Source organism: Suillus subalutaceus (genome assembly GCF_016647625.1).
Source record: "Suillus subalutaceus strain FC151 chromosome Unknown DFJ58scaffold_66, whole genome shotgun sequence".
NCBI lineage: Eukaryota > Fungi > Basidiomycota > Agaricomycetes > Boletales > Suillaceae > Suillus > Suillus subalutaceus.
The window spans coordinates 21,492-46,990 of NW_024540315.1; the positions used below are offsets into that span (position 1 = coordinate 21,492).

At 48.5% G+C, this 25,499-nt stretch overlaps 11 protein-coding genes across 11 annotated transcripts; 5 read left to right on the forward strand and 6 right to left on the reverse strand.

The window, feature by feature from the left end:
- Nucleotides 1-743: 743 nt before the first annotated feature.
- On the reverse strand, nucleotides 744-2,223 carry DFJ58DRAFT_842183 (uncharacterized protein; the record flags this gene model as incomplete). The annotated part of the gene is made up of 2 exons (XM_041392795.1): nucleotides 744-2,124; nucleotides 2,189-2,223. 2 exons carry the CDS (start codon nucleotides 2,221-2,223, stop codon nucleotides 744-746), a joined length of 1,416 nt encoding a protein of 471 aa, XP_041242965.1.
- A 160-nt stretch (nucleotides 2,224-2,383) lies between these two features.
- DFJ58DRAFT_792621 (Acireductone dioxygenase ARD family) lies at nucleotides 2,384-3,687 on the forward strand. The gene is made up of 5 exons (XM_041390369.1): nucleotides 2,384-2,674; nucleotides 2,731-3,074; nucleotides 3,137-3,201; nucleotides 3,256-3,383; nucleotides 3,437-3,687. The coding sequence occupies exons 2-5, from the start codon at nucleotides 2,818-2,820 to the stop codon at nucleotides 3,527-3,529; spliced, it is 543 nt and encodes a 180-aa protein (XP_041242966.1). The 5' UTR covers nucleotides 2,384-2,674; nucleotides 2,731-2,817; the 3' UTR covers nucleotides 3,530-3,687.
- A 193-nt stretch (nucleotides 3,688-3,880) lies between these two features.
- DFJ58DRAFT_425771 (uncharacterized protein) lies at nucleotides 3,881-4,222 on the forward strand. The gene is made up of 2 exons (XM_041380342.1): nucleotides 3,881-3,958; nucleotides 4,009-4,222. Exons 1-2 carry the CDS (start codon nucleotides 3,899-3,901, stop codon nucleotides 4,216-4,218), a joined length of 270 nt encoding a protein of 89 aa, XP_041242967.1. The 5' UTR covers nucleotides 3,881-3,898; the 3' UTR covers nucleotides 4,219-4,222.
- Nucleotides 4,223-4,525: 303 nt separating this feature from the next.
- DFJ58DRAFT_716711 (RTA1-like protein) lies at nucleotides 4,526-5,865 on the forward strand (the record flags this gene model as incomplete). The annotated part of the gene is made up of 6 exons (XM_041384253.1): nucleotides 4,526-4,709; nucleotides 4,898-4,992; nucleotides 5,047-5,166; nucleotides 5,241-5,300; nucleotides 5,359-5,491; nucleotides 5,657-5,865. 6 exons carry the CDS (start codon nucleotides 4,526-4,528, stop codon nucleotides 5,863-5,865), a joined length of 801 nt encoding a protein of 266 aa, XP_041242968.1.
- A 123-nt stretch (nucleotides 5,866-5,988) lies between these two features.
- DFJ58DRAFT_792623 (uncharacterized protein) lies at nucleotides 5,989-6,456 on the reverse strand. Its single transcript, XM_041390370.1, has 2 exons — nucleotides 6,395-6,456; nucleotides 5,989-6,337 (listed from the first exon to the last, which is right to left on the reverse strand). The coding sequence occupies exons 1-2, from the start codon at nucleotides 6,423-6,425 to the stop codon at nucleotides 6,090-6,092; spliced, it is 279 nt and encodes a 92-aa protein (XP_041242969.1). The 5' UTR covers nucleotides 6,426-6,456; the 3' UTR covers nucleotides 5,989-6,089.
- A 4,701-nt stretch (nucleotides 6,457-11,157) lies between these two features.
- DFJ58DRAFT_792661 (uncharacterized protein) lies at nucleotides 11,158-11,771 on the forward strand (the record flags this gene model as incomplete). Its single annotated transcript, XM_041390371.1, is given in 7 exon segments — nucleotides 11,158-11,294; nucleotides 11,332-11,416; nucleotides 11,451-11,615; nucleotides 11,627-11,631; nucleotides 11,655-11,681; nucleotides 11,724-11,743; nucleotides 11,754-11,771. 2 exon segments carry the CDS (start codon nucleotides 11,158-11,160, stop codon nucleotides 11,414-11,416), a joined length of 222 nt encoding a protein of 73 aa, XP_041242970.1. The 3' UTR covers nucleotides 11,451-11,615; nucleotides 11,627-11,631; nucleotides 11,655-11,681; nucleotides 11,724-11,743; nucleotides 11,754-11,771.
- Nucleotides 11,772-12,261: 490 nt separating this feature from the next.
- On the forward strand, nucleotides 12,262-14,694 carry DFJ58DRAFT_716712 (multidrug resistance protein 4; the record flags this gene model as incomplete). The annotated part of the gene is made up of 14 exons (XM_041384254.1): nucleotides 12,262-12,440; nucleotides 12,604-12,608; nucleotides 12,663-12,790; nucleotides 12,843-13,031; nucleotides 13,097-13,190; nucleotides 13,241-13,354; nucleotides 13,414-13,726; nucleotides 13,782-13,789; nucleotides 13,840-13,872; nucleotides 13,922-14,046; nucleotides 14,109-14,197; nucleotides 14,245-14,334; nucleotides 14,388-14,454; nucleotides 14,512-14,694. 14 exons carry the CDS (start codon nucleotides 12,262-12,264, stop codon nucleotides 14,692-14,694), a joined length of 1,617 nt encoding a protein of 538 aa, XP_041242971.1.
- Nucleotides 14,695-15,641: 947 nt separating this feature from the next.
- On the reverse strand, nucleotides 15,642-19,434 carry DFJ58DRAFT_704196 (uncharacterized protein; the record flags this gene model as incomplete). The annotated part of the gene is made up of 4 exons (XM_041383669.1): nucleotides 19,213-19,434; nucleotides 19,095-19,145; nucleotides 16,686-19,042; nucleotides 15,642-16,628 (listed from the first exon to the last, which is right to left on the reverse strand). Exons 1-4 carry the CDS (start codon nucleotides 19,388-19,390, stop codon nucleotides 15,642-15,644), a joined length of 3,573 nt encoding a protein of 1,190 aa, XP_041242972.1. The 5' UTR covers nucleotides 19,391-19,434.
- Nucleotides 19,435-20,063: 629 nt separating this feature from the next.
- On the reverse strand, nucleotides 20,064-21,011 carry DFJ58DRAFT_792679 (uncharacterized protein). The gene is made up of 3 exons (XM_041390372.1): nucleotides 20,764-21,011; nucleotides 20,639-20,706; nucleotides 20,064-20,581 (listed from the first exon to the last, which is right to left on the reverse strand). Exons 1-3 carry the CDS (start codon nucleotides 20,813-20,815, stop codon nucleotides 20,483-20,485), a joined length of 219 nt encoding a protein of 72 aa, XP_041242973.1. The 5' UTR covers nucleotides 20,816-21,011; the 3' UTR covers nucleotides 20,064-20,482.
- Nucleotides 21,012-21,881: 870 nt separating this feature from the next.
- On the reverse strand, nucleotides 21,882-22,308 carry DFJ58DRAFT_842188 (uncharacterized protein; the record flags this gene model as incomplete). The annotated part of the gene is made up of 3 exons (XM_041392796.1): nucleotides 21,882-22,064; nucleotides 22,116-22,198; nucleotides 22,254-22,308. 3 exons carry the CDS (start codon nucleotides 22,306-22,308, stop codon nucleotides 21,882-21,884), a joined length of 321 nt encoding a protein of 106 aa, XP_041242974.1.
- A 1,205-nt stretch (nucleotides 22,309-23,513) lies between these two features.
- Nucleotides 23,514-24,930, reverse strand: DFJ58DRAFT_426052 (uncharacterized protein). The gene is made up of 4 exons (XM_041380344.1): nucleotides 24,641-24,930; nucleotides 24,454-24,586; nucleotides 24,284-24,399; nucleotides 23,514-24,231 (listed from the first exon to the last, which is right to left on the reverse strand). The coding sequence occupies exons 2-4, from the start codon at nucleotides 24,500-24,502 to the stop codon at nucleotides 23,626-23,628; spliced, it is 771 nt and encodes a 256-aa protein (XP_041242975.1). The 5' UTR covers nucleotides 24,503-24,586; nucleotides 24,641-24,930; the 3' UTR covers nucleotides 23,514-23,625.
- Nucleotides 24,931-25,499: the final 569 nt, after the last annotated feature.

A 25,499-nucleotide genomic window follows, 5' to 3' on the forward strand; every position in this document is an offset into this window, starting at 1 on the left:
TGGCAACCTCTGCTTGCGGGGTAAGGCGAACCTTTGATACCAAAGGACTCTAGAGAGTCCCATCTAGCGCTGCTGCCTACTAACTTACAGAGTCCATCGAATGTTTGTTATATGTTTATCATTGGTACCCACTAGTACTGCTGGCGCTCGAATACCTTATATGACCTCGTATATACACTTTTGGCTCGCCATCGCTGATGTGACTGGAAGCAGTTACGATTCTTTCTTGTGCCTGAGATCCCTAGATCGGTTGCCCAATGTACATTCGTCTCTGATGCCACGTCCTCAACCGTTATGGTGTTTGATTCGAGGGGCAGTCGTTGTCGAAAAGATATGTTGCATCCGTGATTACTGAGAAATGGATAAAAAGTTGAATTGGATGAACTTCACCCTCGCCCAATTTGCTTTATTACGATGCCGGCATGCGGGCCTGTCAGGGGTGTCCGAAATCGATGGGGTCAGACAATTCGTTGTATGGACTAGTCCTTGGCAATACGTCAGGTTCTGAGAACACATTCCATGGTGGAGGTAGCGTCACTTCGCGCTCAACGTCAACGCCAATCGATCAGATCAAACCCCAACGGCACATCAGCTGAGATTTACAAATCGATTCTTACAGTAAAACTGATAGAAATATTCAAGGAAGATCTAGAGGAAAAACAAAACGATCATGCTGTGGGATCTTTGCTGTGACGACTCGGATCCGGTAAGTGTGTTACCGCCTTCGAATATGGATTCGGGCCTCATCTAAGGGTCGATACTGCGCGAGACCGAGGTTTGTCCCGAGGTGCCGTAGGCGCAGAGGTAGTCACAGAGGTAGTCGTGGCAGAGGCAGCACTGAGACGTCGTTGGAAATAGTGGACAGCGGGTAATGACATGAAATACAAGATGGTGAAGGAAATGGCAATAGGGATAGCAATGAAGCCAATAATATAGGTGGAATAGTTAGTTGTCGATATGACAGAAGCGAGCGTAGGGCGTGGTTTCGAATCCCTGGATGTAGGAGGGCCAGTAGTAGCTTCGTCATGAGACGGGACGGTCGCGGAAGGGCGAGTGACAGCTGTCATGGTTGGAGTTTTCCGAGAAATGTTCAACTCCGGTAGCTTGCGGACCCCGGCCCCGACGGTTCGGAAAACTTGTTCTGGTGGTACTGGCCCAAAATATCGTTGGTCCTCCGTGCTAAGAAATGTGTACTTGAACAATGCGCACTGAGCCGACGAGAAGCCGCGAAAAGAAAGTAAGGTTCCATGTTTAAGAATGGCATTATAGATAGATGTTCGATCTTCTTTCGCTCCAGGACGCTCGACCACCAGACTCTCGCATTTGCGAGATCCCAAAGGCACGCGAGGAGCTGAAGAAAATAGATGCAAGGTGTCCCTATAAGAATCCACATTGATATGCATGTGCTTTGCGAAGAGAGCAAGGTAAAATGTCGATGTGTAGTGTTTAGCAAGCAGGTAGATACCATCCAGATACACGTGCGTAAGACTGTCCCAGCGCTTGATAAGAGCTCGGAAAGCACCATGGAAACAAACAACACGAATAGGTCGAACCACTGATGCTGCGGCTCCCTCTACACATGAGCCTAACTTAGATTGACCGGAAGAAACTTCAGGAATCCATTCGAAACGCTGCGGCTTGAGGTTCGATAAGAGATCGAATAATGGCGAATCCACCCTTAGCCAGCGAGTGTATGCGGCTGTATCTGCAACAAGTTTGTGAAGTTCTGGAGTAGGCAGGCTCGACAACAACGGGACTCCAACGTCAAAGCGAAACCTCAGAGTGTGAAGGTTTGGAAAAGGGGTGGCAGCACTGAGTACGCTGGGTGCCCCAAGGGTCTGTTGCTGAGATGATGGTAAGAAATTGACTTCAATGCACTTGACGTGTTCCCTGTCGGCAGCTGTAAGAGTCGTCCGACTCGGGGAAATGCAACGGTGTATGAGGTGTAAGACTGATAGCTCCGAGCGTAAGATGATCGTGGACAAGAATATGGGTTTTGCCAATGAAAAAACACGCCGGTTCATCATGAGCGCGTTAGTAGTACATTGGTTCGTATCGTCAAAAACGAGATAGAGAATATGGCTCAGAATAATGTCTGGGAGAGTAGTCAGGAAATCAAAGTGCCTAGGAAAAGGTGAGATTAGGTTATTCAACCGTTATTGTTTCCATAATGATTTGGCTTTCATACCTGTCAACGTTGTTTGGACTTCCAGCAGTCGCCATTCAGGTATAATTCGATGAAGGAATCCGGCAAGAATCAACGTTAACCGCGTTTAAACTTCAACGCTCGACGAATGTCACGTGATGGGCATGCATGGCACTCGTTCCGAATTTCATCGATTCATCGATCATGATATGATGATGTTCCACTCGGGGTGACTGGCAAACATTTAAATTCAGGTTCTCCGAGCATGAAATCGGAGGGGACCAACCTGTCCTAAATCCGCCGCACCACAAACGAGTGCCACTTATTGATTCAACGGCGGCCAATTAGAACTTTTTATAACACGGATGCGTTCGGAACGTACGGAGCACCCGTTCCACCCTAGATCTTGATGCATTCATTCTGCAAGTGGTACGTATGCTGATTCATCAAACATATCAAGCCTATCTGCACAGCTCACACAAGCTTGTGGACACCCCCACCCGAAATTAGCTGCTCACAAAATTAGGAGTAAGTGATCTATTATTATACACCTACGGGTTCAGCTGACGGCTCCGCATATAAAGGCGTCATTCTCCTCGTGGATTGTTTGAATACTCTGAGTTCCATCCTGCATCTTTCAGAGTCTTGTCTGATATCCTCTTAACCATAATATGCGTGCTTACTACTTTGACAACCTTGAGGGTGACCAACGTCTCCCACATGACTCTGGCATGGATGTTTCAGATGAGATCTTGAAGTCCATTGGCGTCTTGCATTGGCACATTCCCATTGATGCCGAGGGCAAGCATGAGCAGGAGATTGCTGCTATTGCGAAGGAAAGGAATTACAAGAACCACGATGTTGTCGCTATCAGCAAAGAGGGTCTTGGTGATGAATTTGAAACGAAGATCAAGAGTTTCTACCACGAGTAAGACCTGATTTCTTCGTCTGTCCGAAGTGTACTCACTACTATGTATCTGATAACCTCAGGCACATGCACGATGATGAAGAAATCCGATACCTTCTTGAAGGCACCGGCTTCTTTGACGTTCGTGGTATGTAATAATAACTTAAACCCTGGAGCTTTTGATGAAATTTACGCTATGCAGAGCACTCCAATGAGTCCTGGATTCGTTGCCACATGGGTGCCGGTGACCTCTTGGTCCTCCCTGCGGGTATTTACCACCGCTTCTCTCTCGATATGGGCAACCGCGTCAGGACCATGAGACTGTTCAAGGTTTGCTCTTAGTCTGTTTTTGTTTTTGTATTCTGACCGCTTTTGTGCTCCAGGATGAGCCCAAGTGGATTGCGCATAACCGCAGTAACCAAACGGATGCTAACCCCTTCCGCTTGGAGTACTTGAAGAGCATCGAGGTTCAGTAAATCAATGCGTCTGTTGTGGAGCACATGATATGTCTTATGCATGAGATATCCTAGTCAACATTGCAATTTATAGTGTTCCACTATGCTGACCTTCGGCAGATTCATCTGCCGTCAGTAACGAATGCACCACGCAACCCATCGCGGTCCCGAAATATCATTGGGTGTTGCCACTTCCTACAACAGTTAGTGCTCACACACTATCAGCTTATAGCGGGTTTGCCGTGTTTTGCCGCATCGAAGCTATAAAGGTGCCGGCATAAGATTCATACTGAAATTGTCTACAGTACTAGATACAAGCTTCATGGTCGAAAGCGTGCTATCCATTAAATTTCTTATGTTGAATTTTGGTCCCTAGACTACAACTCCGGAATGGGCAGTGCCCCAGCAGCAACCCCAGAATTGCCAAGTCGCAAACAGCATTCCACAGAGGTTAGCACATAGGGAGACTTCCGAATTTTCTACTTATCACGCATGTCAAGGACCACGCAGCTAACTCTCCGACTTCAACTACTATATCAGAGTCCGGAGGCAGTTTCTACCGCATGGACGAACCTCTGCGACCCACACTCCGCAGTCTGCCAGTCAATCTGAACAGTCGTAAAATTATCATTCGCTCGGACAAAGCCTTGGTCACCTGCTTTGATCCAGCAGACACGGAATTGTATACACTTTGGGCTCCTGGACCTTGAGAAAGGCAATACCCCAGTCTTATCACGGACACATCGTTCATAAATTCTTAATGATAGCGAAGGTATTAATTTGATACACATTCCTGGTATTCTTGCTGCGGTAAACTTCTGATGAGCTCTAGCATACCCGATGTTCTCGGGCTGCCCTAACTCACTGCCTCATGATCCACATGATAACATTGGCGCAGCGCTGCGCTGCGAAGTTTTCGATGGATACTCTTTCGTCCTCCAACATAAAACACGGCCTTTTCCATAGAGGGCGTTCATCATCTTCATCTTCATCTTCATCTTCATCTTCATCATCTTCATGGCTCGTTCCATCTTAGCCAGCACTTTGTTTTTCTTGACTCTTCTTTTGACTTATGTCACTTCTGCTCGGGCGGCCAGCAATTCCACCCAATGCCCATCTGATCCTTACCTAGACCCGCGCAACGACCCATGTAATGCCCTTGGCTATATTGCTAACAATACGCCAACTGCCATCGCCTTTGGTGAGTAACCAGTAAGCCAGGGAACATACGTAACTTACTGTGCGAAGGTCTTGTGCTGCTGGTCGCTTTCATACAGACTTACCAAATTATCTATAAGGGTCAGAAGTGGATGTTGCCCATGGTCCTCGGGGAATACAGCACGTCTCAATCTCACACTTGTGTTGGTTCTTCCTGATGTTTGGCTGTAGTTTATGTTATAGGTTTTGAGTTTCGCTTCGCCTTGCATTATAATCCTGATTCACTGGGGATTTACATCGCCGAATACTTGATGATCGTACTGTCTGTGAGTCAGCGTCAAACTGCAACAATATTGGTGGTTTGTTTATATTTTATAAAGCCCTGTTTCTTCATTGCCACGAATTACGTTCTCCTCGGTCGTCTTGCCAGGGAAATCGACTGCGTCCATCGGGTCTTGATTCCAGTGAGACGGCTCACCCTCATTTTCGTCTTGTCTGACGTGACTACCTTGTCATTCAAGTGACTATCGACTTCTTTTTTTCAAAGAGCTTCTCTGCTGATGTTTTGCCACAGGCGGCAGGAGCTTCAATAACTACGTCCACCGTTTACAGTTCTGCTTTGACAGGATTTCATGTATGTTTATGTACCCGCGTTTGTCCCAATCTGAGTGAGCGCTAATCACCTCTATCAGGTTTTTTTGGCCGGCCTCGTTTTTCAACTGGCTTCTGTCGGTTCATTTTGTGTCATTTACGCACGATTCCTCTACAAGGTCCACGCTGAAGAGCCGGCCATTTGGATGCAAGACTCAAAGCAACAATGGAACGGTGACTGACGAACACTCGCCGCCGCCGCGGCGATCAGCTGCATCGGCATTCTGGTTTGTCTTTCATGCGGCAACCTTGTCTCCTTTAACAAACGCTTTTGCAGATTCGTTCATGCTACCGTGTTGCGGAGGTCGCTCAGGGCTTTCACGGCGCCCTCACCTCAAGGCTCAAGCGAGACAGCCTTCTACGTGGGTGATACGCTTCCCCTTTTTGTGGTTATCGTGATCTATGTTCCATTCTGGCCCGGAAGGTTCATCACAGCCAAGCTAGCGCCCTCCGTCAACGAACTGCAGAATGGTCGGGATTTGTCACTTTCTCGTGGTATTTTAGGTTACAACCATGAAGTACCCTCAGCGGTGCTAGACGACTACTGACCACACTTATTCCACTTTTATATACTGCTTATTATATCACGATAGACAGACTCTATAGGGACCTTGTGACTCGGGTGTTGTTAATTCACGTATGTTGTTCAACTGGCGAGAGTGCTTGAGTAGCGAGTCGATTATAGATCCATCTGGACTAATTATATACGAGATAACTAAACTGTATTCAGTCAGGGAAAGATCAACTACTTCTACAGTAGATCAACGCGAGTTTAAATGCTGGAGAACCACGAATCTGATGTAATCAAAGAGAAACTGAGAGAATGGGGTAGAACTAAGTGCGTGCCAACAAGGATATTGCTGATGGAGACCAATATCCGAAGATGGCTTTTACCGAGCGTAACACCGTAGTACTGAGCAAAGGGCCGTAAAAAACAGAACATGAACGTTAAGAGGAGAACAACACAGCATGAAATCATCATAATGGATACATTGCTACGATCATCGTTGGTGCTAAGGTCTGCAAGTGTTGATTTCAGTAAGCGCGGGGAACAGAAAGGGCTTCGAAGAGACTCACTCCTCTCGGCACTTTTGCCAGTGTTGTCCATGTGCCATGCGGCTCAAATCAAGCTCAGCACCCCTGGGTATCACTAATGCAGTCCCAGGGCTCCAAAGTGAGTTTCTGGAAGCGGGTGGTACCCAAAATAACAGTCGATGTTCGGGTCCTATCACCCATCCACTACCATCATCCAGGACACAGGGGGTCGAACTGCGGTCGTCATGAGATGCCCCCTCCATTAACTCAGAAGTGTCGTAAAGCGCATGGATAGAGTTGGACGAGAAGCGAATGGAGTGATTGTTCAGAGTGTTCAATGTCATGGTAGTGGTGGCCTTGATCGTGCGATGTTCATCTGAGAATGCTGGATGATTTGACTCAGCGCACTGTTGCGATGGCTGCCCCATCACTGCATGCCACAGCCGAACAGTGTTATCCCAAGAACCAGTGACGATGCGAGTGCCATCCGGCGAGAACGAGACCGACCTAACTAAACCAGTGTGCCCCCACAAGGGCTCACCGACTGACTCCCCCGTCCCTGCATCCCACAGCCGAACAGTCTTATCCCTTGAACCAGTGACAATGCGAGTGCCGTCCGGCGAGAACGAGACCGAGTTAACTAAGTCAGTGTGCCCCCGTAAGGGCTCACCGACTGGCTCCCTCGTCCCTGCATCCCACAGCCGAACAGTCTTATCGTCCGAACCAGTAACGATGCGAGAGCCGTCCGGTGAGAACGAGACCGAGTTAACTGAAGAAGCGTGCCGCAAGGGCTTACCGACTTTCTCCCCCGTCCCTGCATGCCCACAGCCGAACAGTCTTATCATAAGAACTAGTGGCGATGCGAGTGCCGTCCGGCGAGAACGAGACCGACAAAACTGAAGAAGTGTGGCCCCGCAAGGGCTCGCCGACTTGCTCCTCCGTCCCTACATCCCACAGCCGAACAGTGTTGTCCAAAGAACCAGTGACGATGCGAGTGCCGTCCGGCGAGAACGAGACCGAGTTAACTGAATCAGTGTGGCCCCGCAAGGGCTCCCCGACTGGCTCCCCCGTCCTTGCGTCCCACAGCCGAACAGTCTTATCCTCCGAACCAGTGACGATGCGAGTGCCGTCCGGCGAGAACGAGACCGACAAAACTGAAGAAGCGTGCCCCCGCAAGGGCTCACCGACTGGCTCCCCCGTCCCTGCATCCCACAGCCGAACAGTTTTGTCCAAAGAACCAGTGACGATGCGAGTGCCGTCCGGCGAGAACGAGACCGAGTAAACTTCAGATGTGTGCCCCCGCAAGGACTCGTCGACTTGCTCCCCCGTCCCTGCATCCCACAGCCGAACAGTGTGATCCCAAGAACCAGTGACGATGCGAGTGCCGTCCGGCGAGAACGAGACCGACGAAACTGAAGAAGTGTGCCCCCGCAAGGGCTCACCGACTTGCTCTCCCATCCCTGCATCCCACAGCCGAACAGTCTTATCATAAGAACTAGTGGCGATGCGAGTGCCGTCCGGCGAGAACGAGACCGACGAAACTGAAGAAGTGTGCCCCCGCAAGGGTTCGCCGACTTGCTCCCCCGTCCCTGCATCCCACAGCCGAATAGTGTTATCCCTTGAACCAGTGACGATGCGAGTGCCATCTGGCGAGAACGAGACCGAGTTAACTGAATCAGTGTGGCCCCGCAAGGGCTCCCCGACTGGCTCCCCCGTCCCTGCATCCCACAGCCGAACAGTCTTATCCTCCGAACCAGTGACGATGCGAGTGCCGTCCGGCGAGAACGAGACCGACGAAACTGAAGAAGTGTGCCCCCGCAAGGGCTCACCGACTTGCTCCCCTGTCCCTGCATGCCACAGCCGAACAGTGTTATCCCTTGAACCAGTGATGATGCGAGTGCCGTCCGGTGAGAACGAGACCGAGTTAACTAATTCAGTGTGCCCCCGCAAGGGCTCACCGACTTGCTCCCCCGTCGCTACATCCCACAGCCGAACAGTGTTATCCCAAGAACCAGTGACGATGCGAGTGCCGTCCGGCGAGAACGAGACCGAGTTAACTGAATCAGTGTGCCCCCGCAAGGGCTGACCGACCGACTCCCCCGTCCCTGCATCCCACAGCCGAACAGTTTTGTCCAAAGAACCAGTGACGATGCGAGTGCCGTCCGGCGAGAACGAGACCGAGTTAACTTCAGAAGTGTGCCCCCTGAGCACGGTCTGAACAGCCGGCCAGTTTATAGCACGTCCAGATGCTACACGAAAAGTATTCGGAAACCGTGCAGAAAACTTTCTCGATAGCGGAGAGTTGGCAGGCGTGAATGAGAGTGCTGATATATACAGATGTGGTGTGCTGTGTAAAATTATGCCGCCGAAGACTTGGATAAACCTCTGTACGTCCATTGCAGTCGACGAGACATCTTCGAATTCGGAATGGCCCTGTGGTTGCGCATGAGCGCTTTATCTGACACCTAGTAGCAATGTGCTCACCTTCAGCCACTGGGCAATGGGCGGAAGGGCACCAACTGCACCGCTGAGCGCATTGGTCAGGGCAAGTAACTCCAGCCAGAAAAACACCCGCTCATGGTCGAATAACAACTTCACTTCTCTCGCGAGTTCCTTGTCGAAGGCTGTTGATCGTACGTGCGACGTCCAAAAACGAGATGAGTATGACAGATGTGGGGAGATGCATTTTTGAATTCGTTCTTGTAGCCCAGGATCTTCGCTATTAGGTAGATACGACGACTTTAAAGCACAGATATTGAAGTGAAGACCTTGTTCCATCACTCGAAGTGAAGCGAATGCAAGGTCGCGTTGCGCCTTTGACAGGTCGATGAAAAATTCTTTACTGGATGCTTTGTCCGTCAAGAAATCATGGAAGGATGCGTGAAGGGGTCGGATTGGAGAACCTGTGTTGGTGGTGCCGCTGAGGAGGGAGCCCATGCTTTTTATCACAAGCTCCACGTCGAAATGGTCCTCTCGCATTGGAAAATGGTGCCTCATGGCGTTCAGGGAAGCTAAAGGAAGGGGTTCAGCTGCGCCTAGTATTTGTCCCATCACAGAGCGAAATCTCGCTAGCTTTGTCAAACGCTGATTCGGCGTATACAAAGATGTATTCCCGTGCATGATATCTGTTAAAATGAGGCCATACATGTCGTACAACAGCGGGGTTCTCTCAGCAGGATCGCGTGAAACCACAGTCTCGTAGCAATCTTTTGGAGATAGCCCCACATGGGACTCTTTGATGTATCCGCAGGCGAGACGCGCCCACTCGAAAAGTCCATCAGCTTTCTCAGCGAGGACTGCGAACTCTCTGTCCTGGAAATCTAGCCCTTCCAACTCCTTGGATACGTAAGCACGGATATCGCGCTTTGCAAATTCTGGTGGAATGCCATCCATCGACATTTGTCGAATATGCTGAACACCACGAAACTTGTCTTCAATATCATCAAGCGGACGAGAGGTAACGATGAAGCGGAAGTTGCCAGGAAGGTCTGTGATTTTTGGAACCTCAGGGTTTGGATGTTTGCCAGCCAGAATACGGAGGAGGTCCATTCGTGTCTTTACTCCGCCGCTCTCGTCCAGTGCATCGATCACGATCACGATGGGTCCCACAATTGACCCAGATGACTTCCCCAGTGGTTCGACAAGAAGGTTCTGCCACTGTTGGATGATATCCGCTGTATTCTTGAGCGAATTCGCGGTCTTAACTGCATCTGCTAATGCCCGCCTCATCTCCGGATCACGGTCAGCCAGGTCGCGCGCAATCGTGGCAAAGATCTTTTCGTGGCGACCATCTACTCCTCGGTCAAAACAGTAACACGAGCCAAGCCCTCCCACGTCTTTGAACCACTTAGCAATGGTGTGGGCGATGGCCGATTTGCCCTTGCCTGCAGGGCCAGATAGCCACAGCACGCGTGAAACGTTGTCCCCAGTGCTGTTGACCCATTCCGTAATCTGGGACAGGATGTCTGTGCGCGTCCCTTGAAGGCATTCTTTTCTGGTATCTAGCCCCGCGCGATCCGCATAAGTCATGCCGCTGAGGTCCAGTGTTTCTTCTGAAAAGGTATGAATATATGTGAAGTCACAAGGACGTCCGAACCCTTACCCATACGATGGACGTGTATGGCTATGTTGTGGACGCCTATGGCTACGTCGCGAGTAACCTGGTCCCGGAAGTTTTGCATGAGCCCGTCAAACACGTCATTGTACTTTTTGATCGTATCGTCCGTTTCTGAGAGAACTTCCTTTCCAAGCCTCTTCCCTGTGATGATAGTAGAAGCTCGAGACGGTACAGAGCGCAACAGCTTGTAACACTCACAAAAGTTGCTGATCTCCGAATAATTTTTGATAAAATGGGCACATTCACGAGTCTGCTGAGAAATCTGGCCAAGGATAATGCGCATCGACGAAAGCTGGCCAAGTATGTCGTCTTGTGTTATGAAGCGGTAAACATCACATATCTTCTTGAGAAGTTTGAATACCGCTGCGTCGCGATCCGTTTGAGCTAGAATGATCTGTACAAATGATTGCTGAGCGGTGGGAGACAGGAAGAGATAGAGAGAAAACATACTTTGGCTGCAAAAGACAACACGCCCAGTGCCATCTTTGCATATGGATGTACCTGTAGAACTAGATTAGTTCGGTTCTGATCGAGAGGAGGGCCTGCATACATCCGCAATCTTTCCGATAACAGCGTCGAATCTCCTGAGGGGTTTGAGATATGTGTCCTGGAAACTGTCGGCAGCATCGAGATCTTCCGGGGTGTCTTGAACGATAGAAACCACGGATGTCACAGCTCCAGAAAGTGGATGCATGCGTTTTGCGGTCTGTTGTGCATCCTGAAGTGCCGATTGGGTAGTATCAGCCTTCACTTGCACACCAGACGGAGCCGCCTGAACCTGCGCGACCACCAGAAATTAGAGAGAGCACAGAGACTGGAAGAAAAGTATGAGAACTTACCTCGAGATTCGGGGTCGATGAAGCACGTTCATGATTGACATTCGGGAGAACAGGGCTGTGGGTACGGGAATCCTTCGAGCGCTTATAGCAATCTTAGTCGTATTCTAGGACATTCATTGTACATGCTCGTGAACTCACCGAGATCCTTAACTTCTTCGCACCGTCCTTGAGCTTCTTCAGAAACCGACCGATTCTTCCACGGGGTCGGTGCTGGACAAATGATGTGTTAGTGTTTGAAATGGAGTGGACTGAGTGACCCTCATCAGTCACGTACCGAGCTTCCACTAGCTGGGGAGTTGCTGCGGCTCCGAGTCGATGAGTTGCCTTTTCTCATTGTGAATAGCAGTTGAAGCGAAGCAAGATGATGAGAAGGGCCCTAGAGCCCACATCATTTATATAAAATAATAGGCCATTATTAGTACAAGCCTCGAGGCGTTAATCATATTGGGTAGAGGGGAAGAATCTACTAATCGTCCAATAATCGTCCATCGACTTGTACGCCCTACCTTGGCAAGGTGAAATTTATCTGATAACATGGGATAGACATGCACATATTTAAAAGGAAGTAGGACGGAACACACGCACGTCGTCGCCATTCACGAAGAGCGGACGACGCAAAAAGGAGGCAAAAGGTAAAATTTTAAAACATAACCCTGCCAAGTTGAACCCAATCGATCAACGTCAACGTCCAAAGGTCAACCAAACAAACCCAAACTCTAACACTGCGGGCAAAATCAAAGTCAGGAAAACATTTATTTAAATTCAATTTGAACGGCTTACATGAGTAAATGTCGAAGTGTGTTCCGATAAGGAAAAAAAAAACCTGTCTCCTAGTGGCAGGTTTGTCACTGCATGGTACAGATGGCATGAACGAGTTATCATTTGGCTAGCCTACCACGCAGCGATGCACTCACAAGACACGCTGACGTGATCGCATGCAAACCCAATGCCCGATGCCCGATGCCCAAAACCCAAAGCAAAGAAGTCGAAAGTCGAAAGCCGAAGCCGAACGTCGAAAGCCGAAAGTGAAAGTCGAAATCGAAATCGAAATTCCATATCAGGAAACGAAGTGGATACTTGTATCCGTCATACTAGACACTGTTAGACCTCTCAGCAATTCAAACATTGCAACGTAAGTGTTCAGTGGCCTCCAGGGATAAAGCGAATACCTGCTCAGTCAGGTTATCGTCTGCTATATATTTAAAGACATGTCTTATCACCTTCTACCGGAGTCCTCGGTCGCCTTCCCTGCTTGCCAGTGCAACACTGGTCCATGATGTCAGGCTCTCCTTCAGGAACCGTTTCTTTTACTCCGAGCCACCAAGATGATTCGAATGTTCTTTATCTTCCCCAGGTCATGAGAGCGAAGGCCAGTCTGCCGAGGTCGAGAATAAGACTCATGACGAAGAGTATGGTTGGGAACACGATCCTGCGAACCCCAGGAATTGGTCTCCACCAAAAAAATGGACAATGGCTACGCTTGTCGGTTTTTCCATTACCGAGTTCAATTTACGATGGCTCATGTCAGTATTAGGTCTCGCTGTACGCGTTTGTCACTCCACTAGCAAGTTCTATCATGGCACCTAGTTTACTTGACGTAGCCATCAAATTCAGTATAACCGATTCAACAGTCATAGCGTTGACTCTAAGTATATTCCTTCTATCCTTTGCCATTGGTCCTTTATTTGCGGCACCATTGTCGGAAATGTATGGTCGTGTATGGGTGCGTCATATGCATCCTAAGTCCTAAGTTTCATCGCCGGGTCCATTTACCTGAATGACTTCAAGGTACTCCACCTAGCGAACCTCTTCTTTTTCACCTTTAATCTCGGCTGCGCTTTGTCACGCACCACTGTATCCTTCATTGTTTTCCGGTTTCTAGGTACGTCTCAGAACATCTGGAGCTGCAACTTTTCTTCACTCCTTGCAAAGCTGGATTAGCGAGGAGTGCACCTATGGCATGCGGCGGAGGTGTCATGAGCGACCTCTTCGCGGAACGTGATCGAGCATCGGCTATGGCACTATATAGCATCGGGCCCTTGATAGGTGTGTTATACACTGTTTTATATTGTGCGACGTCAACTGGGGTTCACGCATACTGCAAGGTCCTACTATCGGTCCTGTTATGGGAGGTTTCATCGCAGAATCAGTCGGTGTACAATATGTCTTCTATGTCATTATCGCGATCTCTGGCGTTGCCGCAGTGATCGGCATCCCTCTCTTGAGAGAAACATATGCGCCAGTCATCAGGCTTCGTCTTAACAACATGGCGCTGGATTCCGAAAAGGCGACTGCGGGACATCCTGCCCTCCAACACGAGATGGGGAAATGGGCTTACTTATGGCTCAACCTCAAGCGGCCTGTCATGCTGTTGACCCGGAGTTTTATACTCTTCATGCTGAGCTTGTATATGTCTTTGTGAGTTTAAGTCTAGTGACATGTGCACGCGGCTCACTGATGCTCATATATTTAGGATATATGGTCAGTGCCACGTTAAGTTATATTAGACATGGACTGAGAGCATATACCAGGTATCTACTACTTGATGTTTGCTACTTTCCCCAGTAAGATTATACTTGCCTACAGGGATCGTTATTAACAAATCTCGCTCAGACCTCTATTCAAAGGTGTACCACTTCAGCACTGGAATTGGAGGTCTGACGTACACCGGAATAGGCGTTGGATTTCTAACCGCCTCTTTCTTTGGCGCCAGAGTTTCCAGTAAGATATACACATACGTATGTCAAGACTTGCCTTCTATCTTGAACTTTTCAGCTCAAGTGCTGGGTCTTGTTGCTAGCTTGCTGCAAAAAATGGAGGGAAAGGTAAACCAGAGATGCGCATACCTGCTCTGATATTCGGCTCGTTTTTTGTCCCAGTGGGACTATTGTGAGATTGACGCATTGATTTCCTGCTCCCAGTCTGACATATGTTAGTTGGTATGGTTGGTCTGCCCAAGCCAAGGCCCACTTCATGATGCCCATCATTTGTACCGCTATCTTTGGGTTCGGGTTGATGACAAGTTTGTGGGTGTGCTCCCATGCATCAGTCTCTTCTACGTCTAACCTCTGACATGAAGCCTCCCTATTCAACTGTATCTCGTGGATACATTCACCTATGCTGCAAGCGCTATTGCAGCCGCTTCTGTTAGTCTTTCTTACATTACTCCTAATTTCGTTGGCGTGCACTGAATATACCATCAGATGTTTCGTTCATTTCTTGGTTTCGTATTCCCTCTGTTTGGAGAACAGATGTTTGCGGCACTCGGCTATGGTGAGGGAAATTCCCTGCTTGCAAGTCTTGCCATCATCATTGGTATACCATTTCCCGTGTGGATATATTTTGCTGGCGAACGTATCCGCGCGAAGAGTTCCTTTACCCGTTGATTTTTCCTTTCCGCCAAGGCCTCCTCATCATCGTGAAAGTATAATAATCTACAGCCCCTCCAGGACCACCAAATCATGATAACCCCCATACCAGCATCATGATTGCACCCACTCACTACATCGCGGAGTGATTCATGGTAGTTATTAACAGTAGAATCATCGTTCACCTCCGAGTCGTCAATGGGCACTTGTCATGCAAAAATGTTGTATTTTTTTCTGCGTAGAGCTACCTATCTGTGTCAATAAAGGAACAATATTCATTCGAGTGCAACAGCCGAAATAGTGGGCGCACGTAGTGCAAACGTATGGCACATGCCACGCTCGCTTTGAGGACCGAATAGTTACGGGTTAGCGGGTACAGCAATCGTACTAGGCAGAAGCATGGTTTAAAGCCCTTCGCACAGAGTCATGTATGTAGGACTCGAAAAGCAGATCATTTTTGGCAGCGATCTATCATTTAGGGGGGAAAGTCTCGGGGATGAAGCTCATCTACCTGTATATTATCATTTGTGGTAGTTTACTGGATGGAAAAGTGAAGTAATGGCTCTGACAGAACTGCTAAAGTACTCCAAAGGAAAATCAAGCAAAACGAGGTGACGACGATAATCCATCATGATATAGAAGGCCAAAGACACCCTGTGACCACATGGCCAACTGATCAAGCATCTGAGACGCTGATTAGATAATTTGCGATCGAACACGATATCTATTGAAACATGAGACCACAATAATTAGACCTCACTATTGGCGACACGATTTTCATTTTCTTTGAATTCGCGTTTGCGCAGTACAATCTGGTCGAATAATATAGTTTATTGACAACAGTCGATTTCTAATTTTAATTGTCATATTGATCACGACCCAGTCCATATTGTACAGATCACTAGTACATAGCATGAATACAGCAAAACAATCAACATAACATCTACTCGTGATGAATGATCCCTTCAGGAAGATGGGACTATGCAGCGCTTCTTGTGCCCTTTCCAGTCCTCGCGCTGACAATCCGCTGAACAATATCGCACAATCTTGCACCGACTGCAAATCGACAAGGACCCAGGAGCACTTCCTTCCTTTCCACAAGCAGCGCACACATGACGCACCGCCGCTGCCGACGCAGGCGTCAGTGGAGTCTTCGTAGCAATGGCATCTTCCGGAGCACCGACTCTTTCCATGTATGACAGCGCGAATAGCGGACTGATCACTGCCCTCGTCACATACGGCGCAAGCGGGCGAAGCATTGGATATTTTTTCACAAACGCCTCTGCCCCCACCCCTGCGCCGCAAGAGCAAATAGGACTCCAGTCTGGCTCCAAAGTTAGAGGGATAGCGCCCTTGGCGCGATATTCGCAATTGGTCTTGTGCTCCCAGGTACGGCACCGCTCCGTTGCGGCCACAAGGAGGTGCATCCATGCTTTTCTCTCCTCAGCAGCTATCCCCGTTTGCTTCATATCGGTGCCAGCCATCAAATGTTGAGAAACCTTGCCGAAAGCTTTGATCTTCGCAGGCTCGGGAGAAGACGGCATCACCCAAGCATCAGCGACCATGGTGTGCGAGCCGAGGTCCAAGCGGAGATCCGTGATGTAGATCATAACAAATATAGCATGTTCTTCCTGCAAGGCGTAGCATAGAGGGGGTTTGCCATCCGCGGTACCACTTGCGAGCCCAAATATGAAATTAAGTGTGTGCTTGACATCCAACAGCGTGGATCCTGTTATCAAACCCTGGGGAATGCGTCTTTCACGCTCAGAAAACATGAAGGAGAGGTGAGGGTTGATCCAGCCGAGAGCCTTCTTGTTGGTGATGCTGAAGGGCACGCATTGGTCGAGGTTGACGCGGTGCATGTTCCACAGAGTAAGATCGCCTCCCTGGGGAATGATAGGGAACATGTCTGTGTCCGTTTCTCCAAGAGCAAGTTTCGGTGGCAAGGTCACCTGCGCCGAGTTAGAACCGAGGATTTGAAGAGAGGCAGAGCGACAGACAAAACGTACTTCAATGTATAGTGACTTTCGTGCAATGCGAAGCTTGGCTTTCTTGGCATCGACAGGAAGCGGGAAAGGGAATTGCAAAGACTTGTCTCCAAGAACGATGGCGATTGAATGCATGGAAACTTGGTTTACAGTGGGAGTAGCACCGCTGGTCAAGGAAGCTTTCATCTTCGGTTCGACGATATCCACCCGTGTGGTGAATGACAGAGGTTTCTTGCATTCTTTATCTAACGTCACAAATGTGGCGCCAGGCGCCTTCATGGGACGGTCGCTGGTCTGCATACTCTTATCCTCAGGACTCTCTGGGACAGCGTTAGGACGCTGTCGCAAGATATGCACAAGTTTCTCATCTCCTATGTCTGCACGGAATAAGGAAAGGTCAAGCCCCAGCTTCATGGCGAGCATGCAAGTCGCTGGGGTGCTTAGGACAGACAAGACGACCGACAATCGATGGTCGTCCAACAACACCATGTATGGCACCCAGAACCACACCACGAGAGGGGAAGTTCCGTACCGTCTAGTGGCGTCCTCCTCAATGGCTGCAGTTTTTCCATCACCCTTGCCGCTGATCTTGACGGTTCCGAAAACTGTGTTGATGCATGAAAACGCATTCGAGGTTGTTACTCCCCTGACGTCACACTGCAACACAGGTGTTCCAGCCTCGTCAAGAGTCGGTAAGAGTGGCTGGAGGCGAGCCCGAGGAATGACGAGGACGACACAGACGATTTGCGGGAGCGTCTTCCAATCGCGGAAGACAAAGGGCCTTTCGACACGATGCACCTCCCGCACCTTTTGCAGAGACAGCCAATCCACATCGAAAACACCGAGGAGGTGCAGCTGACAGCAGAGATCTTGGTAAAAGTTCATTCCGGTTATAAGGGTCCTGTCTTTCTGAATCTTGCCATGAAGCATGTTCATTGTCGAATCCCAGTCCGTGATCACCCTCCTCTTGACGACACCCAAAACCTCCACAAACGAACGACGATGGTAATGAATGATCCCAGACAACATGTTTGACTCCGGCGACTGCTGGACCATGGCCAACTTTCGTGCCATGTTTTCGTGAGAAAACATGTTGAGATAGATATTGAAGAAAATGCCTGCAAGCTGCTCTGCAGCGATGTTGATGGGGCAGTCGAGATCAGTCAGGAGTTTCTCAGCACCGCCGATCAGCTTCCAGGCAAGGCGCTCGTGATTCTGGGTTGGACTTTGCGACAGACGCATGATGTGCTCATGCATGTTCGACCGGTTCGTGAACTGTGATACGAAGCACACGGGAATCAAGCCGAGGAGTAGCCCAATAGTCGCAATATCTCCACAGAGTTGCTGTGGTAACGTCTCTTCTAGGCTGCTCCCGGCGAGACCTTCCGTGTACAACGTAGCGGATGGAGTTCGCTGAAGAATAGGGAAAATAACAACGAGGATGTTCAACACGCCGACGTGATCAAGAAGGTTGGACGTATCAATGATGTTGAACGTGGTTGGCGCAAGTGACTGCGTATCAGTCCCGTAAGCTTCAGGATCAAATGCGATGCACGCGCTCTTCCAAGGGGCGACAAGGAATGGCGTGGATGTTGATTTTGTAGTTCGGAAGTAGCCAAGAGCTTGACAAAAGCTCAGGGCGTCTCCCACAAAGTAGCGTATGATGAGCGGGCTCGGAGAAGATGGACCCTGACTGCCCAAGACCATGGAAACGGAAGTGCACCACCGGGAAAACTGCGTCTTGCAGACATTTACTATGTCTTTCAGAGTAACTTGCTCTGGATGGCGAGCGCTTCCGACAGCTGGCGCAAGCGCTTCCGCCAAATGAAAGCAAGAGAGAGGATCCGTTCCATAGTGGACCCCAAATTTATCACCGACCATGGAATATGCTAAGGTTGAATTTGGATATGAGACCTCCGAGGGTCTCTTAGGGACGGCAGAGCATATGCCTGTCTCCCAGTAAATGTTGTAGTGATCGCCCGCCATCTCGAACGCATACATTGACAGTGGCCCAGCTGCGCGGCTTGATGTACACACGGATTCGAACTTCGCCTTGGAAGCCTTGACGTCAGCAGTATATGCGGATTCAAATGCTTTTGCCTCGCCAGGAGAGAAAGTCGTCGTCTTGACGTAGAGCTGCCAAAGGCGCCGCAGCTCGGCGAGAGTATCTCTAGTGCACATACGAAGGAAATGACCATAAGGACTGTTGTTCCAGCTATCCAGATCGCTGGATAGCTCGACCAACTTCCTGCACTGCGATATGAGCAGGTCATGGGAAGCTTTGTCGAGATAAAAGTGGAAAAAGATGTTCCAGATTTGCGGCACTTTCTGCACAGCGCCTTCGTCGGCAAGAAGCGTGAATAAGATAACATTACGGGCTGTTTGATAAATTAGCTTAAAAGACGCATCGAGTGTTAAATCTGGGCTCGCCAATGACTGCACTCTCAAGGTCGCAACAAGTGAAATCCAGTTTTCGTGACGCTGAGCACGGAACAATATTAGCGCGCCATTCTATCAAATATTCCTACTAGGAACGTGCTTTTAGTACCTTGCGAGCCAGTGCTGTTTGTATATACGGTGTAAAGGATATGCCTCGGGTCACCGCACCCAAGAAGCAGTACGTCTGCTTTTTCAGATGGACAAAGATCCTGTGTGAGGCAAACTGCAGATGTATTGCCAATAGGATAGAAGAACGTTTTTCCTCTCCATAGGGCAGGGTGTGCCATGATCGCGGTGTTGATTTCGAGCAGCTAGCTGGTGAAATCGAAGACTCGGATGATACAGTCAAACAGGTAAGTCGGGAAGGACTTGAAGGGTACCGTTGCAACACGTTGCCTGAACGAGGCTCTGTTACTAGAAGGTCCGTGAGTCTCGACGCCGGGCCATGGACTGGGAGCTTGGTTCTAGGTTACTAATAGGTTCTAAAGTAGTACATAGGACGGATTCAGAATTTCATGATTGATTCAGGACAATTTGTTACATTAATTAATACGAGTCGGGAGGAATGAGTCCATGATGAAAGCGCGAGAACCGAGTGAAAACGAGTCCTGCAATCTCCGAGTCTCTGTCACGAAGACAGTTTCCTTTGCGAGTCGCGACCCGCGTACGCAACTACATTAATATCTGATGGTTGACAAGGTCTGACGCTAGCACGAACCCTTCAAAGGAAACCCTTTGCTCACGGTCAATTGCCAGTGTACACAGCGTTGTTGATCGGGGTGAGAACGCGAAGAGACACGATGTGTTTATTTGCAGAGACGAACGAAGGATTGCAAGACTGCGCTAATATCGCACTTCCCCGGTTGCTACTGTAGATACAGTATATCGTCGAAGAGCCAACCGAAGGGGTGTCCTTCGGGTGTCCTTGCTATTATTTAAAATCAAATGTTCAACGCTCACTTAAATGTCATGTGGTCTGCACCCATCAAGGCTTTCCATCATATATAATATTTGGTACCATGTAAGCGGTAGCTCGAAGTAAGCACCTAGATACTTTACACGACAGCTGTTTTTTGAATGTGGATATTCCATAGGCATGAGAAAACATACGAAAGCAAAACAATAGCGATACAGCATCTATGACGAGTAATACAGTTACAGAACCCCACCGATTAACAAAACAAACTCATAACGTGCGTAAGAAAATGGTATCCGAAATATTGTCCGGAATGGTCATCGGATAAGGACAAATTGTGGCTGGGTATGACAATGGTGGTCCGCGTCGAGCTGGACCGCACGACGCATGCGACGGCAGAAAGGACAGTAGAGCGCTGATAAATCGCAATAGCGCGAAAAGTGATGTGGGAAAAGGGATTCGATTACAGGCAGCCGTAGCGGCAGATCCTGGCCTCGACGTCTTCCTCTTCAGGAGTTGGCTCGCGTTCAGCGAAAGCTTCTGCTACTGGCATAGCCTTACGCTACAAAAATAAGGCATGAGCGACTTGACATTTTGTGTCAAATCCAAAAAGACTCACAGCAAGAATCTCTGTGTTAGCAAGGGCAACAGCTTCAGGAGCTGCAACAGGTACAGGCGATGCGAATGCTACACGTCATAACCGTCAATATGACAAACATGTCAGGACGAGACAATTAAACCCACCTAAAGCAGCAAAGCATGCGACGATGTATACGGAAGTGAACTTGGCAAACATAGTGCTTTGGGAAGTGGTTTTATTGTTTTGTTGACTTTTGGAAGAAGGTTCGAAGTGTCAAATCAAGAGCGCTAGATGGAAGATATATTCTGAGCGCAGAACAATAAGAGTCGAGAGCACAAAAAGCTTGTTGAGTCATGAGTTCGTTCCATAACGTCTTTATAGTACCTTGCGTGAGCCATCTGTGAGTTTCAACTCTTTAATACTGCTAAAGGCGGTTGGTCCAAAAGCTAACGACCGCATTTGGGGAGTAGCTTCAATCCAAATTAGGATGTTAGCTTGTTCTGTCGGTTCTTAAATTATCTCTTGCGTTTGCACGCACTTGCACAGCTCGGCACGCGTGCGGCGAGAACCATGATATGAAAAGTTGATTAAACCGGCGGTGCAACGTATTTGGATGTCCCCTTGTTGGGTGTGAGGAGAAATCAAAATTTGCGTCCGACCCTGGTCCAGCGCCAGTTAATCTACAGCACCTGCCTTTTTGGGATCAAAGGGATAACTTCAAGGTGGCGCTCGAGAGAACCCTTGCGGTTGTGAAACACTCCGCCTTGCGGCGGTTGACTATCAATTAACCAACGTAGCTCACAGAAGGCACATCGTTTTTTGAAGATACCATCAAATATGTACTCCACAGGTTAAATGAGTTTATGCATGCTGCTGGCAATAGTCTTGGCAGATTGTACTGAGCCATTAATGCGCGGACCGGAGAGTTTGCACGATACGATATGATAGAAGCTGGTATATTCAGAGTGCACTGAGCCCGACGATATACAACCTAGTAATGAAGACAGATATACATAATAATATGTAGCATTTCTCAGTCGCATCGAGCGAAAGTCCGTCAGTACGAAATCAAAGGATAGACTATCAAAAATACATAGAGGAAAGACAAAAAGGAAACTAAGAAATGAGCGGACGGTGAAACGACACCACCTTTCCAGAGAGTACTGGAAGGAAAGAATGTAATGGATACACAACCCATAAGCGCGTAGGATGCTACTAGTACTACTGAAACGAGCTAGGAAGCTAGCCATATGCAATATACAAACACGCCCACCAAAAAAATTCAAAGGCATCCATAACGACAGATGCGTGCCTCCAGATCATCGCCGGGATCATCGACGAGTGTGGAGGGTTCCACGATGAGTCCTGCGTCTTCGTCTCGCGCCAAGACATCGGTGGCTTCATTCAACTCCAAAAGTGGAGCAGCTTCGCGTCTTAATACATTAACCTCGAGCAAAGCCTCGCGCTGCACGTCTTCTCGTTCAAGAGCTTATAAAACATGAAAAAAATGGCTTACCGCAACAACATCCTTGAAAAGAGTGATGCCCTCACTGGGTGGAAGAACGATGGGGATGGGACTTGCACACGCAAGAAGGGATACTGAACGAAGCTTGAATCAAATGGAATTGGTGCGGACAATAATTCAAATACGAACAGCAAGCAAACAGAAAGATGGCGAAGACCGGGAATGAGATGAATTTGGATGCCATGTTTATTTAGGGAGCTTGGATGCCTGCGTCTGAAAAAATGAATGTACCGGGAGGTTGTTGGAGAATTCCGAGCCACAGAATGCACAAAACAAGAGAGCGGCGCACAGTGATAATATGTGCGAGTGAAAGATGGTATCAGTTATGCGATAGTTTAATCGCACTTACAATATAAAGAAATTGCCTACACTTAAAAGAGGTCTTTATAAGACCTTTTATCTTTGTATCTGTGATACGGATAGGGTCGAGGAGACAAGGCGTTTCGCAATATCTTCCCGGGACCTGAGCTTAGAGCTTGGGCGACATGTGGCTGGCACCGCAATTCGATCTGGACCTTCCTTTCAGCATACACGAATAACTTACACATGGGCCACTGCTGGTCCCTATGGTAAATTTTGTACCATGCCTTGTACTTCTATGGCAGATTGTCATCCATGTGTATTTCCCAGAGGTGGCCGGGACTATCAACAGGGAAATCTAAATCAGCCTCGGGATGAGAACTTGGAAGAGATACGATTGCGGTAAAGTGAAAGAGTCGAGAGCAAACTGAGAAAAACAACACTTGCCGTAAAAGGCCTCTTCGTCGATTTAAAATAGAACAAGAGATCATCGGGCTGTAGTGCAAATTTAGCAAGCCTGAGCTCAACCTGAGCTTGCGTTTGATACCATCTGATGCATGATGCGGCATGATTGATCATCACTACATATGCTATGTTGAATATTTGTGGTTTGAACGACAGGTGTCATAGTACAAGAAGAATGTTATAGTAGATAGCGTGAGTTTTCTGAGCATAAGTATACTAGTACTGTGTGGCGAATTGATTATGGTCGAGGAGGAGCTCGAGATAGACTTGTGAAACTTGAAGGAGCTTCGCAAATTATTAGACGCGCCTTAACTAAGCTCGGAAACTCGAACTCGGTTTGGCGCCTGTTGACGTCACGAGGGGAGGCGCCTAGATCGGTACCTTCACTCGCCGGGCCTCTAGGTATATGAAGAAGATATCAATAATATCGGGCAATCCCGTTCGAGCATTCTCATTTAATATGTCAAGTGCGCTTGCAACGTGCATAGGTGACCAGTAGATGCTTAAGCGCTTACACTTTGTCCCTGAACGTTTGAGCTGACTTCCCGCTTGCGATGCTGAAGGACACTTACCAGTGAATCTTGAATACAACACTCGAACTATTTAGTGTATGTACAGCTTCAAATAAGTTGTGAATAAGTCGTGCTGTTGTTAACAACATGGGTGAGACTCTGTGGAATGTAATCGAAATCATGCAAGTCGTCAAGGGCATGGTCCATACGTAGTCAAAGCAGGTTCAGTACACCACCACACACACACATAACAACAAACTAACGCCTAGACAAGCCATTGTGAATATCCCAACAACCCGCTGCAGTCCAACCCATGCGTAAGTGGCGATACCAAGAAGTGCCAAGATAAAGCCGGCACCACTTAGCCCCAAAATCGTATAATAGCACCGAGTCAGGAGATCCAGCGGGGGACAGGACGTCCTGGATTGAATCCGGAGCCTCGAGGGCATCTGAAGAAGGGACTGCACAGCATACAAAGGAGGGATGCCTCTAAGCAAGAGTTGTTTTCCGTGAATGCTTTCGTGGTGATGTAAACCAGTTTTAGAACGTTTTTCCAGCTCATCGGTTTCCAGATGAGTTTCTGCATCAACGATCTGGTATCGAATGAGAGCAAAAGATGCCACATATCCCAGAATTGCTAACGCAAGCTGTAAGTGCCTCACGCTTCCCCAACCATCTCGGTACTCACAAGAACAGCCATGGAAAACGAGGGCACCAGTAAAACATGCGTATACGAGTTCCACAGATTCCTCACTTGCATTGAGTGTCACCTGCGACGATGTGGAGGTAAGGGTGAAGAGCTCTCCGTCGATGGAAGTAAGAAATGTTGTCTGACGGGTCGTTCAAGATTCATGTAACCAGAGTCACTGAACAATGGCTTACTATAAGAGTGAGCGTCTGGATTCGATGCATCCATGCTGCCACAAGCGCCGATTCTTCTTTCGTAATTTTTTTTGCATCCTTTTGAGTCTTTCCGACTTGTTCATCACGTTGACCATCTATGCATTTATCAAGATTTCTACCGGATGAACAAAATGTGATCAAATTCATACCAAAATTGGGCCCGGGGTCTGCTCGTTCGAGGTCTCCTTGAGTAGACATGACTTGCAGATTGGTGTGCGTGTTCACGAGAACAACGTTGCGTGCCGAGGGTCCTTACGTATATGAGTTGGGCGCGTTGCAACACTGAGTACGTACTGAGTCAGTGTCCACTGGATTAACAAGGCTTCTCAGACCCACCATTTATATACGTCTTGTGCCCAATAGCGCTGGAGATTAATCAACCAATTGCGCCAGGTACGGTACTGCGGATCTCTCGGCGAGTTGATATTACGGAAACAACAGAGTTCTAGTATGTAGACGTGGAGCAAGCTTCGACAGGGTCCACACCGCCGCATCAGTGATACCTACCTAAATAGGCAGACAGTATCAGCCGCTCACGAATCACGATGCGTTATGCTCGGGTAGATATGTTTACGGCTGGCAGACAAAAATTGAAAAAAAAAAATCGGTAAATTGATGATGAAGCGATCATAATGTTCGATAAGAAGGTCGTCCGCCGCGTGCCCTGCACTAAGTGTGTCGAACTCGCATTCAGGTGAAAATTTGAGGGTCCTTTGGATGAGGTTTGGTCAGAATGAGCAGGAGTGACCACCAGATTAGGCACGACAAGCGGCGGCGGGGCGAGCACGTTGCCAGGATTCGACGGTTGCTGTGGGATTATGGCTGACTAGCCACTGCCAACACTAGGACTGCGGCGAAGTCGAGCGGCGCGCTGGGACCATCGATTTCCGGGCGCGAAGCTAGAGGCATCAAAGTCCTAGAGACTGTGACTGGTTGAGAACCCTCGGCAGGCAAGTAATTCACCGTTAATATGGAAGGAACGAATGTCTTCTTAGATCAGGAGGAGACTTCGAAACCTAGACTATCAACAATTTACCAATTGTGAACGGTCAGCACTGAGTAGCAGTGTTTGCTGAGAGGCCTCTTTTTTTTGAATGGATCTTAGGGAAAATTAACGGATGGAGGTTCATGAAGTTCGATACGGACAGATACTGAGAGCGAGACTGCGATCTTCGAAGATAAAAGACACTATACG